The 19,664-nt window shown below is 34.7% G+C and overlaps 2 protein-coding genes across 5 annotated transcripts; both read left to right on the top strand.

Annotated features, from left to right (window-relative positions):
* Positions 1–11,552: 11,552 nt before the first annotated feature.
* LOC121754080 (protein NRT1/ PTR FAMILY 6.3-like) lies at positions 11,553–14,446 on the top strand. The gene is made up of 4 exons (XM_042149416.1): positions 11,553–11,788; positions 11,879–12,096; positions 12,244–12,830; positions 13,523–14,446. The coding sequence occupies exons 1-4, from the start codon at positions 11,662–11,664 to the stop codon at positions 14,376–14,378; spliced, it is 1,788 nt and encodes a 595-aa protein (XP_042005350.1). The 5' UTR covers positions 11,553–11,661; the 3' UTR covers positions 14,379–14,446.
* A 1,052-nt stretch (positions 14,447–15,498) lies between these two features.
* On the top strand, positions 15,499–19,664 carry LOC121756028 (probable lipid phosphate phosphatase beta). 4 transcript variants are annotated; one of them, XR_006040888.1, is made up of 3 exons: positions 15,499–16,217; positions 17,630–18,988; positions 19,178–19,664. XR_006040888.1 is itself a non-coding variant. In XM_042151484.1 (2 exons), the coding sequence occupies exon 1, from the start codon at positions 15,566–15,568 to the stop codon at positions 16,202–16,204; it is 639 nt and encodes a 212-aa protein (XP_042007418.1). In that variant the 5' UTR covers positions 15,499–15,565; the 3' UTR covers positions 16,205–16,217; positions 17,630–19,664. The 4 variants fall into 4 exon arrangements, 3 of the variants coding, with proteins under 3 accessions (XP_042007418.1, XP_042007419.1, XP_042007420.1); XM_042151484.1 differs by having other exon boundaries at positions 17,630–19,664; XM_042151485.1 differs by having other exon boundaries at positions 17,668–19,664.

The following is a 19,664-nucleotide window of genomic DNA, read 5'->3' on the forward strand; positions in this document are numbered from 1 at the left end:
ACAAATGAGTACGCACATTTTACATAGATCAGCTTACAAAATTTAAATAAAGAATGATACTATTATTAAGATTCATAGGGCAAAATAAATGATAAGCCCAATAACTAATAAAATTGAAATTGGCCCAACACAGTATTCTCCAAATTTGATCAACTTAAGATTACACTAATACAATTAAATCGGCTAATTAAAATACATTAGGATCGACCAAATCCATCCCCTACACGACTACAACAGAGGCATCGTTTGGATTTCTTCCAAACCCTAGATAAAATCAGAGGAAATTACCTCCCTCACCACAATCAGCCGAAAAAGGTAACGACTTCTTGCCCTTCTGTTCCTTAATATGCATAAATCGCCTAATTCTTGATCGATTTTTTTAAAAAAATTATTCAAGAAGTTTTTTATACTCGTATTGACAATGCTTTTCCCCTAATTTCAGAAGCAATATAGAGTCTCTAAGTAGAGAAGGGCACAAACCCTAGTTCGAAACCATAACAAAAATGTAAAAAAAAAAAGAAAACGCGGATTCGGGCTGACACATTTAGGATATCATTTAAAAAATTATAGGGTTTCAGACACTCTACTTTTAAAAAAAAGTATGAAAAAAAAGAAGTAACTACAACTTGTGGCTATAAATTCGAAAACTGTAGGATTTCAAACAAAATTTATAGGCTAGTCATCTATTCTCTGTAAACATACAAATCATATATGTGAAAAATACTATTAATAGTATAGTATTAGATACTTTGCAGATTGCTCACTAGAGATATAAACCAAAAACTCGCTAGAGGTATAAACCAAAAACTTCAAGGAATAATGAGATAAGTGAAATAGATAGTGAATAAAATTCATATAGTAATTTGTATATGTAATTATATAAATTATAACAGTGTTTTTATGGATGGGAGGAAATAAAGTGGAAGGCAGGATGCATTTGATCAAGGCTTACCGGCTGCGAATGTACTTTTGCAGTGATGATTTTTTTCGTAGTCCATTTGTTTGTCTTCTTATAGTTGGAAACATGGTCTGTTGATCGTTCCATTTCCAATGTTAAACTTCCTTGGAACCCTTGTTATGCAAGTTTGTCCTATGCTTAAGATTATTCTGTTGGTTATGAAGCCCACAATCTCTATAGTTGTAGCCTACAATGTTAAAACTGCTACGGTATGCTATTGATTTGGCCAACTTGGTTTACAATATTCGATACATGGTTGTTTCTTCTCATTGTAACCTTATCCTTTTTTGAGGTGGAACAATTGCCCCTTGTGGAGCTAAATTGGATCCATCCCTGCTTTGATACCTATACGTTTAAAGTTGAAGTCTACAATCTCTAAAATCTGATCATTTCAATCAAACATAACACTGACAAATCTCCATGACCGTTCTTGTAATTAAGTTTATATTTTGTTGATTTTTGCACGACTTGTGCTTTCCAAAATTCTGAAATACCCGTCTATTTGACATGACTGTACTATGGGTTTCCTATGTGCTCTTCTCCCGATCCTTGGTGGTACTTTCTTGTGCTCTTCAAGGAATTGTTTCCATGACAAAACTGTAAGAAAATAGACCTTGCATGATGATTTCTTGTGAGCACAACAATTTCTGGAATTGATCTTCAATTAAGATATTAGTAGTTGATAAAGCTACCTGCAGATGTTCTCCTTTGTGTGAAACTAACTACTTCAACCACTCGATTCTCTCTATTGTAGAAATTGGCAAGCACCTCTAATTGAAAAAGAAGAAGAATGATAATGCAAAGAATAAGTAGAAGCAAGATGATACTGTAAAAACCTACATGTTTCCGCCATTGGCCAGCATCAGGTAGTGGTTGTTTCTTCCCTGTGTCCCTAACAATCTTGGCCTGAGTTTTTGCAGTGATGGCCTTTAATATTTCCTGATGGAATGCAGATTGGTGAAAAAATACCTCTAATATGGTGTTATTTGTTTTCATTTGAGCAGTTAGTGTGCAAATAGTGTCTATTTGGAAGTGGTATTTATAGAGAACCGAAACTTCCTTGGTAAAGTCAATTTGGACATTGGTTTTATAAAATTTTAAAATAAATCTTATATTGGTCTAGTAAGTCAATTCAGATATTGACCTTTACATCTAGTAAGTGGTCTTTGGTTTTTTTGTCATGATTCTGTTTTGTTGCACTTTTTATTCTGTATTCATTATCCTTCTTTTTCTTTTTTTTTTTTCTTTATCCATCTCCATCTCCAATTCTTTATTCACTTTGTAGATTTATAGAATTTTCTTAAATACAATTTCATGTATGCCATCTCTTTTTTGATATGACAATATTTTAAAATTTTAAAATATTTTATGTTTGCACGCACTGCAGAAGAAAATATACATTTTTTGGAAATATTTCAATCTCAGTCTTACCAAGATTCAATAATATACTGCACTTGTCTCAAGATTTAATTTTCTTCTTTTTCTTAATTTTTTTATTCTTTATTCATCTCTTTAACCATCTCTTCAAAAATCTTAGTGCTTTATAAATTGTTGGGAGGAGGACCAAATCAAAAATATTAAGATATAATGGATAAGTGAAATAGGTAGAGAGTAAAATCTGTAAAACCATTTAGTATTGTATATATTCCTATATTAGTTAGTAGTATAACATAATTACCAACTGACAGAAAAAAGTGGTAGTGGCATTCAGTGCTGAAGCAGAATGTAAACCACAGATTATTTCACACTTTCAAATTATTTAAAGATTTAATACAGGATTTAACAATGAGTTTATGCTCATATTTCGTGTGATTGTTTTGCTTAAATTCATACTTATACTTGCTCTCCACATAGGTCTTACAGTTGCTTGGGAAATTAAACTTAGATAAAACCAGTTAGAACATTATGGGAGATATAGTATTGAAGGTGCAATTACTTAGTCTAGAACTTGTACTGTAAAGATGACTTAGAGCATGTGAGGAAATTGGTATGCATAACATAAGTCTTGAGGTATACCTCAAGTAATATCTGAAAATGGTAAAAAAAATTAGCATTTTAATAAAACTCCACACAGTGCTGGTCTAAAACTGATTAATAGTCTCTAAGGTATTAACATGTAATATGATTTTTTAATGCTTTATATCATTACATAAATCTATGGGAGTATCCTTTGACCTTATCTAAGCAAATGATTATGTCATATTCTGCAGTCATAACCTTTCAAAATAGGAAGAAAGATGAGAGCGCAGGAAGGGTAGACTGATCTTGATAAGCATGACTAGAGCTCATTTGCAGCAATGACATTGAGAGGGTTAGAACATGTGTATGTATTAATTAAAAGAGTATGTTCAGTAGGTAAAAGAGTATTATGCTGCCCTATACATGAAAAAAAGAAAAGATATTCCTATGTTTGAAACATATTGTTGTCTCCTTACAATTTCGACAACATACTTTACTTTCTCAAACTAAACATACCTTACTATCATGAAATACAACTTCTAAACTGTAATCATTCTTGTCACCAGAATATCCATAAAAAATCCGGACACATCTGACCTTGGTGATAGAGTTAGAGAAACATGGATGAAGATTGTCGAGGAAGGTTATGAAAGGTGTCATTCTTGATTTACTACTTCATGTTTTAAACAAACAAATATAGGAGGATCAGTAACTCATGAAAAGAGCTGACAAACTACTAAAATAACTTCAATTTAGGAAAATGCAGATCAAGAATGGAGGCACAACAACTGGCAGCACGATTAAGGAATCAAAGAATGCAAACAAAATGTTAGATGAGGTAAAAATAAATGTTCTTTAGTCAGCTAAGAAGTGCTTGCATAATAAACGACTATTCACAACAACAAAAAATGTAAAAATAACTTGAACATAGTTGTAAGAGAAACTGATGCTTACTGAATTTTCACTTATTGATATTACTGATTTGTGGAATACGAATGAGTGTTGAGTGAGATTTGTGGAGTTGCTAAGGTATTTATAGGAAAAAAATACTAAGCATGCTATTTAAGAAACCAATGCAGTTTCCCAACAAGACACAATGATGAGTGAGTATTTCCACATATCAAAACAAAAAAAATCTTAAATATTATTTTATGTAATTAATAATATTGGATTGTATGCTTTTAGAAAACGTTTTTAAAAAATTTCTCACTCATTTTATGCATAATATATGTACAGGATCGAAATTAAAATATGACTTTAGTAAGGTTAGGCTCATTTAATTTCATAAGGTTATAAACATACAACTCAGGACAATTTTATTATGTGTATTTATAACCTATTCTTCTAATATATATACATGTGGCATGTCAGTGAAATAAAAGTCAGCCTAAAACCCTATTAGAACACAACAGCCGCCACTCTCTGCAGCAAAAAGGAGAGAGAAAGCAGTCAGATAAAAAAGGCAAGAGACACAATTATTACAATCTTCCACATGTGACATGGCATCCGTGGAAGCTGAAGCAATTATATTTCATGATCAGCAAACAACATGAACTAATAATAAGAAGATACAAAAGGTATTATATTCTTTCATTAATATTATAAACCAAATAACTTCTGATTCTATCATCCATGCATGCATTCCAGATTTAAAACTTAAAGTTCTTATAATTAATCATACTTCAGTAGTAGTCTTAGAGGCAGATTTAAAATAGATTTCATGGCCTTTCAATTGATTAGGGTTTAGGGTTATTAAGTAATAAACATAAGACTTAGATGCATTATTAGTCTTTCATTTCACTATGCTGAAAAATAGGTTATAAAGTCCAATATTTAGATGCATCAAAACATTACTATTTGGTTTCCAAAAACAAAAATGAACTTGTGATTTTAATCATTCATATTGTATCACATAATTGCAATTTTAGAAATCAATTAGAAGTTTAAAAAAATATTAAAGAAGGTAAATTCATGCCTATTGTTTGTTCTGCTTTTAATTTACAGGACAGTTTAAGCATATTTTAATACCGATTTATATAAAAATAGTTCACTAATTATATTGCTAACCTATTTAAATATATTTTTCCATTTATGTATCAGGTTGCATAGGAAAGGGAAGATTAAGCACCAATTTTAAGAGAGCCATTTATTGCAGAACAATTTTCGAAGTAGGTATGCAGACAAAATAAATATCATACAACAAATGAGCTCTGTCACATAGGATAATCAAAGTTTGCATGCACTATCTAGTTAAATAAAAGTTGTGAGCAAATTCTGAATTTACTATAAATTGTGCAAAAATTCTCATTTCAGGTTGGGTTGTTTGGAAGAGAAAAAGGCAAGAGGAGAAAAAAGCACAAATCTCGATTTGTAATTGTTGGTTCATATAAATATTGTATTATTGGTGTAATTGTGATGTATAATGTGTCATAGTTTAGAAAATAGGTAAAAAATAGGCCAAGAAAGTGAAAATAGGTCTGCAACACAAAATATGATTTTTTTTTACTTTCCAACTGGCCCCACATGTTCACGCGCCCCCTACGAAAAGAGTAACTATAAAATCTGCAGCAACTGGTCTAAAACATAAGCTCAAAACTAAAAAGATTCTACTATAAAGCCTGCAAAAAGTACTAAAAAATAAAAGAAAATGAATGTTAGTTTCCCGCCAAAAAACAGTGTCAGGTGTTAGTCCAAAAAACTGACCCTTTATATATCCAAAAAACAAGTTTATGGGTTTAGTTCTAGATGTTATACATCGTTTTCGTTTTGTTAAGTAAAGAAATATGTTTATATACATAGGTATACATAATTAAGAATTTCTATTAATTTGAGATTGGTACTGGAATGTGACACCAATTGTCCGATTATTCAATAATCGGGTTAGGGTGTTACATACTGATACGATTATTATTATTATTATTATTATTATTATTATTATTATTATTATTATTATTATTATTATTATTATTATTTAGTTAGTTAATTATGTAGTTAGTTAATTATGGATTTGCATATCTTTTCCATATCTTTTGTCTTGCTCATTAAGTTAGTACACCTATTATAAATAGGACTATTGTTATTCTCATTATTCAATCAATGAAATCATAATTAATTGTCTTTTATCTTTATCTAGTTTTCCGTTTAGAATTTCCGATTGTCGACAGAGCACGGTTTCTCTACGATTGTTTTTATCTTTTTCACTTGTCCCTTATCAATTGATGCTTTCATTGAAAGCACCAGTTGTTAAGGGATAAGTTCCCTTAACAAGATTCTGGAGTCGCGATTGCGATCGTCAGAGGGATAAAAGCTAGTCGCGGGAGCTTTGCCTGTCGATCAAACCAAGAACAATACAAAATTAAAATAAAAGTGTGAAAATAAAATAGAAAGATAATTGATATTTCTTGATTGAACGAAATGAATAACAATGTCCACTATTTATAATAGTGGATACCCTAACTTAAGGAACAATAAAATAATACTAATAAATATGAGAAGATATGATAAATCAATAACTAATTAATAAAGATATGAGGATATTATTAAAGATACGTTCGTATCACATATATAGACATATTTTATTCAAGTAACAAGAAGACCTTGTCAATTTAATTTGTTCATATACCTAACGTTGATAATTCAAGTAATGCCTTCCTAGATAAATATTTAAGCATTATACATATTATAGGTTATCAAACTAAGTCATACAAAGCCCCTGAACAATCTTCTATCAGTTAATGAATTATCAATGAGCTAAAATATTTTCTACTACTCCAACCAATTTGATGCATCAATTTATTCTATAGATAACGTTTATCTGAATACAACATTTTAAATATTATATTAACAGTAACTTGTAAGAATATTTATAATTCGAATATAAAATCACTTTTTACTTGAAGAAAAAAGAAGGTGAAATCTTGCATCTTGCATCTTGAAGTTAATACAAATGCATGTCATCGTTCAAAGATATTCACATTTCCGTTTTAATTTTATCTCCTTATTAAAACATCCAAGATTTTAATAAATTAAATAAATCCAACTAAAATCTAATATGGTCATTTTGAATAGACGAGGAAATATGTCCCAGACTTTGATATTTATCAAATTTATCATTAACCTTTAGTAATTAATCAATATAGGCTCAAGCCTTTCCAAGCTACTTCCTCTGTTCCTGTTAATTGAGTCGTTTTCTATTTTGGGAAGTTTCGAGATAATTGAGAAATTTTTATTTTTGGCAAAAATCAATACTCTCTCTTACTTTATTTCCTCCTCAGATCTCTTATTTTAATTTATCTTACTTTATTCATCATCTAACACACTATAAGTAATTTTCGTGCTCAAAAGAAATGCATCTATTAACAAGGAACGGAAGAAGTATTTTTCTGGTATAACATGGTTCACTATTTTGGTATTTATGTGTATTTTAGTGCAAAAGCCCCTACCATTGTAACAGAATATAAGAAAGTTATTGTCTTGAAATTCAACACAAAATTTAGAATATATAGCCCATACCAAAATAATTTATGTGTCGCCTGTGACTCAAATCTTTTCTATTCGAATCAATTAAATGTATCTTCATACAATGATAATGACTTAAATCTCAATCTTTTTTATTTGAATCAATTCAATTTATTTTCATATAAGGACTTATTTTAGAGATAAAAAATAATGTCAAAATTGGCCTGACACGATATCGATTTTTTTTCTCCACAAGGTGGATAAGTGCCTATCTCCAAAATTGGGCTGACACGATATCGATTTTGTTTTCTAAGTGCCTATCTCACTCTCTCATCTCTCTTCAATTATAGTACTATTATATATTTATTGCATTATACTATCAAAGGGCCAAGTTCATGACATTATTCTCCAAACCAAAAGGGATTCTTTTAAGGTTCTAAGCATAGTCTAGTTGTCACGTCAACCCAAGAGACTGGCTTTTGGAGATCCTCAAGACATACGGACAAATATTATTATACTCCAACTTGATTCTATACATGTGACATTTCATCAATGATTGTAGTTTAAAATTCAACAGAGAGAAAATAAATGGCAACACTAGAATAAAAAAATTAATTCAACTGTGATTAAAATTTATGTTGGGGGGCAGCATTTGCATGAAAAGGCAGAATATGCACGTATAAGTCACTCCTCACAATATTCTAATGGATCTTTGTTTGGTTTATTTTTAATCCAAGGGTCCGTGATAGATTAAATTAGGAGTACTAGTAATTATTTATTTAAAACCAAATATAGTGTGGATAAGTTTTCAACTTTTATACACATAAATACGCATTAAAAAATTAAATTAATGTCATCATTAAAATGAATGCAAGATTAATTATAGACTATTTTTATTGGTTTATAGAGGATATTTTTATTGTGTAAGAATTAGAATAAATGTTACTTATGCACAATTTGCCCTCTGGATAAAAATATTTCTTCTTTCATTAACTGAAAATCAAGAATAATTTAATTAATTAAAACCTGGTTTAGATATATTTGGGAACCGACCAATGAAAAGTCAGAACTTGAATCCCCATAGTTTTATAAATTATTGTCACAAGTCAACACCACAAAAGCTTTTGTGGACAATTGATTCTTTAGCTGGGTGTAGTGTGTATCTGTAAACATTAAAAAAAATAATATTTACTGATTTCAATATAAAAAAGAGAAATACATACATATGATTCTTCTATTTCCACTTGCCATATCATTAAAATCGTGCTTCTTATCACATTCATCACAACTTCTGTATAACACAAGAATGATTCCTTATTTGAAAACTTGAAGAATCAAATATGATATGTCCAGAGATGATACCAGCGCCAATCTGCTACTATGTCTTTATTTTTTATGAATAAAATTGTAAATTCTATAATAAAATTGAAACTCATGTTCTGAGATAGTGAGTTAGATTCATTTATAGCACTTTCACGTTCTATCGTGCTAATTAATGTTAGTTAATGATTATATGTAATTAATTTTATGAAATGGAGAGAATGAGATTTCCATGCATATTAATGGAAAGGGTGAAAAAAATAAATAAATGCCCAGTTCTGATAATACATAGTTGATATAGTATATATATGGTGAATTAATACTAGATTCTTTGTAACCCAATCTTGTGTGTTCAATAAATTTTAAATTCCAAATGTTACATTTTGATTTTAATTACTTTACATCCCTTTTAAATCTAACAATCTGAAGTCACAGTCTGCAAGTGTGTGCATACAATACATTAATCATAAATCTATTTTGTCAACTGAGAACTCGTGCATTCACCAACGACATCCAATTTTAATTTGTAGATTAGCGTAAATTTCCGTCAACAAATATTGCAATTATGTTTAGATTCAATTTTCATTCATCCTTCGTCAAATTCACTCTCGAAGGTAGAATTTTTGTTGAATTTTGCGAAAATGATATCATACACAATGTTTACATAACTTACAAAGGACGATTTCCTTAAATCTTGCGTCTTAAAGAACATCTCACTTATGGTGGGATGGAGGAAATATAAAATATGGTCCAAAAAAATGTCAACACAACTACCACAGTCAATATCATTGTATAAGTGTATTTTTATTTCTTAGCAAATTTTAAAATAATATTTTACATGTCATGAAAATATGATGATCTAATTATAAAAACATAGGTAGCTAGTTAATTGACAACCACAAATGGCAACATGCTAAGAGAGTAAGGGCATCCGCAACGCATCTCTTAACCGTCTCGGTCTCGTCTCGGAGAGACGAGACGGATAAGAGACGACGTTGCAGCCTTCAGTCCCGGTCTCTTCTCTCCGAGCGTCTCGTCCCGGAGGGACGGCACGGGCGACAGCGCCACGTGGCGAGCGCTGGCGCTAGGCGTGACGCCCACTCGCGGGCCCGGGAGTGGGCGTCGTCACGCTGACGCAATAAATTATTTTAAAAAAAATGATTTTAATAAAAAATAAAATAAAATAAAAAAAGAAAAACAGTTATATTACCGTTTTATTATCGTTGAAATTTTAATTTTTTTTTCTTTTTTATTCTATAAATACTCCTCTTTCATTCTCATTTATATACACAAACACACATCTATTCTTCTCAAATCATCTCTCTTTCCTCTCTAATTTTCATCTCAAAGCATTATTCTTCTCCCAAATTTAATCCATTCATGGATCCGTTTGAGCAAATGCGTCAAATAATGGAAGAATCGCTAGAAGAAGATCGACGTAGGGAGGAGGAAGCCGCGACGCCTCAACGTCGATCCCGGACTTACATCCATCGTAATTTTTATTTTTTTTAGATTTTATTAATGTGATTTTTTATTTTTTTAGAATTTTAAGTTGTAATTTTATTTTAATTAATGAAGTGTGTTTTTATTAATTGAATTTGTTGGAAAAAAAAAAGAAATTGAATGAATAGTTAAGCAATGAGATGGTTAAGAGACGGTTAAGAGATGTAGGATTACAGGTGCTGTCTCTTAGTTAAGAGATGGGATGAAAAGTACAGTGGGACCCATAAATAGTGAAGAGATAAGACGGTTAAGAGAGGGATAAGAGACAGCGTTGCGGATGGCCTAAGAGTCACGAGTTGTCATGTACAAACAATGGAACAGACAGACAAAGAAAGATTTGCAAATTAAAATGCAATATTATTTTTAAAGATTGGTATAAAGTTACTAAATTAGTGAAGTTGTTTTTAGTTGAATGCTTGATTATCTTAATTCCCGTATACTCTTTAACCAAACAAATCTTATTGAAACGATTTTCACTGGACGAACAATTACGCCAAGTGTCATATTTTAATTAGGGTAATCTTTCATTAGATAATCGTTCTAGGTTTTTATTATTGAATATCTGGTTCAATTTTGTTACAAAATTTTGTTTAATCTTATAGGAGCTGGCAAATTTTTAAAAAGAAAAGGCAAACACGTTTATTAAAATGGTATTAGAGCCGGCCAAATTGAACATACGATGGTCACGACTCACATTTATCAAAGACTCAATGGAATTTTTATTTTTTATTATTCTTTTGAAATTTTTTGCGTACCATTATACAACAATTTTTACAAATTTTGTTAAATTAGTTTGATTACTTTATTTAAATTTGTAATCCGTATTTATTTATTGTAGCACTAATGTAGTAGGATATATAATTGTTTGTATAGAATTTTGTGTTATTCTTATTAGAAATAATTGATTTTAAATTTGAAAGTGATTTGAGAATTTTTTGTGCATGCCTTTGTCCTTGGGATAAATTGTCAAAAAAAAATGTTGAAGTACTTAGACTAATGGAGTTTGTTTTCTAACTTCGATGTCTTTATCTGTCTACAAGGAAGAAGACGTTTCTTATTCATGTAGCTCTTCTTGCCTCATATTCATATCTCGAGTGTTAATACAAACTTGTCTACTTAGGAAGAGCCAAATATGTCAGATTGCAGAATATACGAATCTTAATTATAAGTGGACTAGGTTTTGGAAATATTTTCTAATTTTATTCTTATTTGTTTCCTACCCATTTAGTTTTAGTAGTATGATAATTATATGTGGAAGAGCTCAGATCACATAATTGTTATTCAACTTTGTAGAATGTAGAGTGATATATCCAATGACGACCATATCAAACTAAAATATCATTTCCCTTTGAATCAATACATAATAAAAAAATGCATTAACACAGCTATAAAAGGAAACATCTTTGCTCCATCCATCATAAAAAAGAAGAGATTAAGAAATCCACACTGCTCCACATTCATACATGGCGTCGGTAATCCCCCAAACAAATATGACGGCGGCGGAAACCCTCCCCGACGCCTGGGACTACAAGGGCCGCCCCTCTCTCCGATCCTCCTCCGGCGGCTGGACCAGCGCCGCCATGATTCTCGGTAAGTATACTCTTACCTATACGTACATAATTCATCTCATCACACCATACGTTACGTATATTATAAGTTTTGTTGTGATATGTTGTTAAGGCGTTGAGGCGTTTGAGAGGCTGACCACGCTAGGCATCGCCGTGAACCTCGTCACTTACTTGACCGGCACCATGCATTTAGGCAATGCCGCCGCCGCCAACAACGTCACCAACTTCCTCGGCACCTCCTTCATGCTCTGCCTTCTCGGCGGCTTCGTCGCCGATACCTTCCTCGGAAGGTACCTTACCATCGGCATCTTCGCCACGGTTCAAGCTACGGTGAGCACTAAAAACCAAAATTACTCTTTCCTAGTCATATTTTGCTATTTCCATCTGCTCTCACAATAATAGTAGGGCTCCTATTGTGGAAACGGAGGGAGTAACAAATTAAATTAAATTGATTTTGACTTATGATGAAAATTTAAGGGAGTGACGCTGCTGACAATCTCCACCACAATCCCGAGCCTCCGGCCGCCGAAATGCAACCCTGGCAGCGAGGCCTGCATTCCGGCGACCGGGAAGCAGTTTGCGGTGCTCTACTTAGCCCTATACCTGACGGCCCTGGGCACGGGAGGCCTTAAATCAAGCGTGTCCGGGTTCGGTTCCGACCAGTTCGACGAGTCGGACGGGAAGGAGAGGAAGCAGATGATCAAGTTCTTCAACTGGTTCTTCTTCTTCATCAACACGGGATCGCTGGGAGCGGTGACCGTGCTTGTGTATATCCAAGACAACGTTGGGAGGGAATGGGGGTATGGGATCTGCGCCTGCGCCATTGTTTTGGGGCTGGTGGTGTTCCTGGCCGGGACCAGGCGCTACCGCTTCAAGAAGCTCGTCGGCAGCCCGCTCACGCAGATCGCAACCGTCTTCGTGGCCGCGTGGAGAAAGAGACGCCTCGACCTGCCCTCCGACCCCTCGCTGCTCTTCAACGTCGACGACATTCCTGCCGCGGCGGCCGCTCAAACTCAGAGTAAGAAGAAGAGCAAGCAGATGTTGCCGCATAGCAAGGAATTCCGGTATGTTTGACTCGAACCTCTGACGTATTAATTGAGTAGAAACGTCGTACCATCTAAGCATTCTTTCTAGGAACAAAATATAGGTCCAATTTACTTTTTGGTTTAGTTAATTGCACCAATATTTTTATTAAAAATAAATAAATTTTGATCATGAGAGGTTAACTAGTGAATATTTTCTCTGACACAGAGATTAATTAATACTACTCATTTGTTATCATGAGATAATCATTCCTTGAGTTAAAATAATGTATATTTGGTCTATGTGTCTAGTATAAAATATCCGTAAATGATAGTAATAACTTGAGAATCTGTATCTAGTAATGATCAAGTTGATGCAAAGAGTCACTTCTTTTGGTAAGGAATGTTAGCATTATTATTAACATAAAAAATGACATTTCATGAGATGACAAAAAAAAGTGAGGGGTTGAGAGTTGTTGGACCAGTTGAAATTGGAAGCTTGTCACATATCATGTGGTCAAGCCCCATTTCTTGATTGATGGTATATTTATTTATAATCTTAGACCGCTCATATATATTCTTAACAAATGTGTCCTATTTGAAAACAAATGTACTACGTATCTTATTTCAAAATTAATGACAAAATGAAGCATACATAAAATTTCAAATTTTACCTTTATTATCATTATGAATTCATTAGCTTTACGATGATGGGATTACTCAATTGTTTGCAGTTTCTTGGACAAGGCAGCAATAAAGGATACTGAGTCAACAACCAAAGGCAAATGGTATATTTCGACACTAACAGATGTGGAAGAAGTGAAGATGGTAATAAGAATGCTACCAACATGGGCCACAACAATAATGTTTTGGACCGTGTATGCCCAAATGACAACCTTCTCGGTCTCCCAAGCGACAACCTTGGACCGCCACATCGGCTCATTCGAGATCCCGGCCGCCTCCCTCACCGTGTTCTTCGTGGCCAGCATCCTCATCACCGTCCCAATATACGACCGCATAATCACCCCCGTCTGCCGAAAGCTGTTAAAAAACCCACACGGCCTCACGCCCCTCCAACGTATCGCGGTCGGTCTAGTCCTATCCATCATTGCCATGGTCGCGGCCGCGTTGACCGAAGTCAAGAGGCTTCGGGTAGCGCGGTCACATGGCCTGACGCATGACCGTGAGGCCACTCTGCCGCTTACAGTCTTCATCCTGGTCCCACAATTCCTGCTGGTGGGGGCGGGAGAGGCGTTCACGTACATCGGGCAGCTTGATTTCTTCCTGAGAGAGTGCCCTAAGGGCATGAAAACGATGAGCACGGGCTTGTTCCTAAGCACGTTGGCTCTAGGGTTTTTCTTGAGCTCAACACTGGTCACCATTATCCACAAGGTCACTCTCGACAAGCCATGGTTAGCCGATAACCTAAACGAAGGCAGGCTTTACGACTTCTATTGGCTATTGACGATTCTCAGCGTTTTCAATTTGGCAATATTTTTGTTTTGTGCCAAAAGGTACGTGTACAAGGAGAAGAGGATGACTGAGCTAGGTATTGAGTTGGAAGAAGGTGATGACCTAGTTTGCCATTGATAGTTCTTTTTTTGTTGTGATAATCAGTTGCATTTCTACATATCAAAAGGCTAGGTTGTGTTTCTTGACTGCTTTTGTATAAAATGGTTTGTGGAAAAGAGTCACAAAGGAAGTGACCTTTTCTTTTTCTTTTTTCTTTCTGGATCGTGATTATAGTTAGGTTATAAGCATGCAGAAAAGTCAAATATTTGACTGTTGTGAAGCCAATATATATTTGCATTCAACTTTTGTACATGTTTGAATCCTTATTTGAGCTTTAATTATCCCAATTATAAAAGCTAAGAAGATATGAGGATTGAGGACAATACTAAATCTTTTCTGAACTTACAAATTTCACTTTGTAATTTTAACATTATATATATGCATAAGACCAAGAAATGCATAATTTCATTGAGTTTGATATTTAAAATGGCATCATCAACACGCGAACAATACCTTATAATTATATACTAGTACAAATAAGCATAGTTAGTCAAAAGAAATGCAAACACAGAAAATTAGCGGCATGAAATGCAAACAATACCTTAGCTGCATGAAATTATATCATAGTTAGCCAAAAGTCATGCACATCATAGTTAGCCAAAAGTTCATAACTTTATATTCTACTTTCGTAATTCATGGGAAAAATCAGAAAATCGCAAAAGTTTGTGACTTTTAAAGCAGTTTGGCCTTAAGAAAATTATAACAATAATAGATATAACTCTCTTCCCTTTTCATTAAAATGAATTAATAATAGTTTCTCATTTACCTTCGTGATAACTGAAACTCTCAACCTATTGGTTTATCCCCGTGATAACTCAAACTACCTTTTCTTCCCTGCAATCTACCCACCCGACCTTGACAGATCTACTCTTCCTTGTGTCCTTCGATATTCCAAAAGTATTCTCACTCACCATTGAGTTTAGCCCACTCTCAGCCATTCGCCCATTCCCACATTGGCAGTCGTTAACTCAATGTACTACGTGAGTTATAAACCAATGTTGTTTCATAGCCTAAAAAATTGGATATATTAATATAAACACTACTGATACTATATACATCGAAACATTTCTTTATTATAGTAATAGTACTATAATTTAGGATTTAAAAATATAGTAGTACTACTTTATATAGGATTTAAAAATATATTTATCCAAATTACAAATATAGGTCTTTGTTTGTGGTTCCATGGTCAAGACTCGAGGGTCATGGAATCGAAACCATCCGGGCATCCATCTCTTCTCCGCCGGTTGATCAATCTCGACGCCGCCGTCTCCCTCCACCTCTACACCTTCTTCCACCCCATCCTCCCTTTCTCTCTCCTCAAGTCCCTCGAGCTCTCCGGCGATGGCCGTCTCTTCTTCCCCATCACCCTCTCCATTCTCCTCTTCAACACAACCCCTACTTCCGCCACCGTCCTCCTACTAAACCTCCTAATCGGCTCCGTTCTGGACCTCCTCCTAATTGGGCTAACCAAGCACCTCATCCAGCGCCCCCGGCCCGTCTACAACAAGAATATGTTCCTCTCCTTCGCCGTTGACCATTGGTCTTTCCCCAGCGGCCACTCATCTAGGGTTTCGTTCATTGCCTCATTCTGTTCTTTCTATTCTCGCCAAATTGCGGATTTTTGGCTTGTGAAGCTTCCTAATTTCGATGCTCATAGTTGGATTGTGGAGTATTTCGCTTTAATTGTGTGGTTATGGGCCGGGATCACGTCGGTTTCTAGGGTTCTTCTTGGCCGGCATTTCGTGCTCGATGTTGTTGCCGGGGTTCTCTTGGGTGTTCTTGAAGGTTTTCTGGTGTTTCGAGTTTTTAACGTTGAGAACTTCAGCTTCTGGTTGAAATGACATATACTGAAATGTGAGTTTTCCATACCAGTGAAGAATTTGAGTGTGGAAATTGAAGATGCATATTTTGGTTTCTTAGGGGAAAGTCAGAACTTCTCTTGGAAGCACTGTAATTGTTTGCACTATACATGAAGTTGCTAATTGATTTTTGAATTTTTTGATAGATAATTTAATTTGCTATATGCATTGATTATAATGTATTGGCATTTGGACCTGCTTTTTTCAATGAGCCTTAGTAGTTAGAGGTTTATAGATTCTACATTTGAGAAAATAATGTTTCATAGAATGTATAATGTAGTTAACCTGCAAGGTAGAATTGTTTATTTTTGTAAATTCTCTTTAAATTGTTCTCCTACTACACTGACTAAAATGTAGCAATCTCCTAATTGTTTGAAAAGTATGCGTTTATTTCAGCTTATACACCTTAGTTATAGAACCTTGTGAGGACTTAACAAGTTCTGTCATGCCTATAGCTCGTCGATTACCATGTTTTTTTTATTTATAGATTCTACGTTGTTATCTTCAGAACAGAGCCAAGCACAGTTCTCCGTCCTTTCCGTTTATACATTTATCAGCAGACTGCTATGGATACCCATACGTTAAAAGGTTTCATTTAATGATAATGTATCTCCTTCAATAATAGCCGCTAAATAGATAGGTTTTTCAAGATCCATTTATTGGATACTTTCTCATTGTTCATGAGCAGCTGCAGTTCTCATAAACTAAAATTCACTAGAAGCGGCTAAAATTGTTAATAAGTTTTGAACTAATGCTTCAGTCTTCACTCTTCACAAAAGTATAACCCAGAGGGTAAATGAGATCAAGAATGTGCTACAATTTGTGCCATAGTGGTATCAGAAATGACACATGTGGAACCAGAGTTATACATCACTTTTAGTTTAAAGATTTGGAAGCCTAGTGTGTCAAATTAGAGGATTGTTGGCTCTTAATCCCCAAGGTTATGTCTGTACTCTGTATATTGATTTCTCCCTTGAATATGGGTTTAAAATAATATCAAGGAATTGAATTGTTGTAGAACAATCTCAAATTAATTACTTCTTCATTATCATCTAGTGATGTAATTCCTCTTTCTCTTTCTCTTCCTCTTCTCTCCTTCTCCTTCTCCTCCTCCTTCTCCTCCAGATGAGTGATAACTAGTGAGTCTATAATGCAACTATCTCATTAATTATGCAAGCGAACAAATGGGATGTTTTATTGCATTACTTCAAAGGATATTGAATACATCAACCCTTTCCTTTTCTCTTTCCTTGTGCCAGTAGGGAGGGTTTCCCTTCCTAAAAAAAACTTTCCCCAAAAAAATTATTTCTCTTCATGGTTATTGGTATTATGGAGTTTCTTGTGAAGCAGTAAAAGATGTTTCTTCATTCTCCTGTGATTCTATCCCCACTAGTGTCTCTTTTGCAGGATTTAAAATAATTGCTGCGACCATGTCTGCTATATAGGTCTATCTCTCTCAGATTATGGCTTAGAGGGTTAATGGGTTAAGCACACAATGACACAAGTGACTGCCACATTCAATCAATGGTTTGATCTTTGCAGTTGACTTGTTATTTTTTCAAAGAGACAAAGTATTATGGAAATCATCGACCAATCTATCTTAAAGAAATAGGTGAATTTCAAGGATAAAGTAGGGTCCTTTGTGGAGGTTTGGGATGGAGTAAAGTTTAGTGTTGCTTGACGGGCCTCAAATCACAAAGAGTTCCATGCCTCTTTTTGTGCTAAGCATGGGCTATACTTTCTGGGGTCTGCAATGCAGCGCAGCCCAATCCACGTGTGCACACTGAGCCCGTACTCTGTTCGTCTTGCTCAGATTGCCATTTACCAAGGAGCTCAGCTCCAATTGTGTCTAGTTTGGGGAAAATTATATAATGAAGTTGAACTTTCTGAAGTTTACAAGCCAAAAGAACAAGGGATTCCGAGGATTTTTTTGCTCACAAGTAATTACCCTCGCTTCATTGCCCCATGGAGGCAGGATTGGTGGATGACTGCAAGTGCTCTGTTGTCAATGGTGTGCTGAATTTCGAGGCCGGACTGTGCTGTCGCATGAATTCCCATCCAGTATCCCTTTATTGAAAGAGTTACATGTGCCATTGTTACATGATTCCTCATTCATTATCTGTGTTTTGGACTAAGTTACATGTGTAATCTCAATCTGAAGGAGGTAGAAATAAATCTTGATTTGGAATGAAATGAAGATAGTGAAAATATAATTAAGAACTTGTTGTCTAGCAGCTAATGGTTACTAGGAGAGAATGATGAAACATGTTACAATATGTTGTTGAATGTCTAATATTTTAGAATAAATGTGAAACTCGTACTGGTTGGGTAGATATGGATGTCGAAATATCTTGTTGAATGCATAATCTGTAAGAAGAATCAATATGACACTTAAGTACAGATGAATATTTTTAAGGGATTACCAATCCTTGGTCTGTTTGTTATACTTGTTGTTGTGGTTGATAGGTTATCTAGATAGGGTCATTTTTGTTGGTCTCTGAATTCTGATGCACTTTCACGGCTAAGGAAGCAGTGGTAGCATTGCGCCGTTAAATTGTCAGCTTCCATGGGATTCAGTCTCAATTTTTCTTGATGCTATTCAATATTCCTTAGTTCATTATGGTCTGAGCTGTTTTGGGCTATGGGTAAACTGAAGTGTTGAACTGTAGTGTGCAGACATACTTGTGTTGTTTTGCATATGTCCTTGTGATCGAGGTGGTGGTTGCCTTGGGCTGTTATAATATGAGTTATCATTCATTGGCTGAGGTACTCTATTTGCGACCTTCCCTGGCGCGCTGAAGTTATTTGTCGGTCATGATGTGGATTTGAGCTGTGGTTGACGAGTCGATGCTGTGAGATGAAACGCACACAACAACAGATGTTGATGTTTGCAATAAACACTCAAGAGACATGCAGATCGAGGTGGGTCAGAAGTGTCCATAAGCTTCAGCTGAGGTACTCTATTTGCGACCTTCCCTGGCGCGCTGAAGTTATTTGTCGGTCATGATGTGGATTTGAGCTGTGGTTGACGAGTCGATGCTGTGACATGAAACGCACACAACAACAGATGTTGATGTTTGCAATAAACACTCAAGAGACATGCAGATCGAGGTGGGTCAGAAGTGTCCATAAGCTTCAGCTGATGAACTTGAACGGATTCTGCATGATCGTATGGTGTTACAGGGAGATGATCTAGCGCATCATTTTTTGGTGCAGTGGTAGAATAAAGGGGTGATGTGGGTCAATGAAAGCTGAGTTTGCAGGACAATTTCTGGAGTTTCACATTGAGGGCAAGGCTGTTTGGAAAGAGGGAGTTGTACAGACCGGGCTTGCACCAGAAGAGTGTGCGCCAACTTCAGAAGAACACGTCTAGGATTTTAGAAAGCTAGAGCAGTAATGTTTGTGCACCTATCACTTTTCAATTGAATCCCACTTTTATCTA

Source organism: Salvia splendens, chromosome 11 (assembly GCF_004379255.2).
Source record: "Salvia splendens isolate huo1 chromosome 11, SspV2, whole genome shotgun sequence".
Taxonomy (NCBI): Eukaryota; Viridiplantae; Streptophyta; class Magnoliopsida; order Lamiales; family Lamiaceae; genus Salvia; species Salvia splendens.

What these genes read in the sequence shown, in the direction of transcription:
- LOC121754080 (XM_042149416.1), top strand. Translation starts at nt 11,662, where the DNA reads ATGGCGTCGGTAATCCCCCAAACAAATATGACGGCGGCGGAAACCCTC. An exon ending in TCGCCACGGTTCAAGCTACG is followed by an intron (nt 12,097 to 12,243) that starts GTGAGCACTAAA and finishes TGAAAATTTAAG; the next exon opens with GGAGTGACGCTGCTGACAAT. An exon ending in CCGCATAGCAAGGAATTCCG is followed by an intron (nt 12,831 to 13,522) that starts GTATGTTTGACT and finishes AATTGTTTGCAG; the next exon opens with TTTCTTGGACAAGGCAGCAA.
- LOC121756028 (XM_042151484.1), top strand. Translation starts at nt 15,566, where the DNA reads ATGGAATCGAAACCATCCGGGCATCCATCTCTTCTCCGCCGGTTGATC.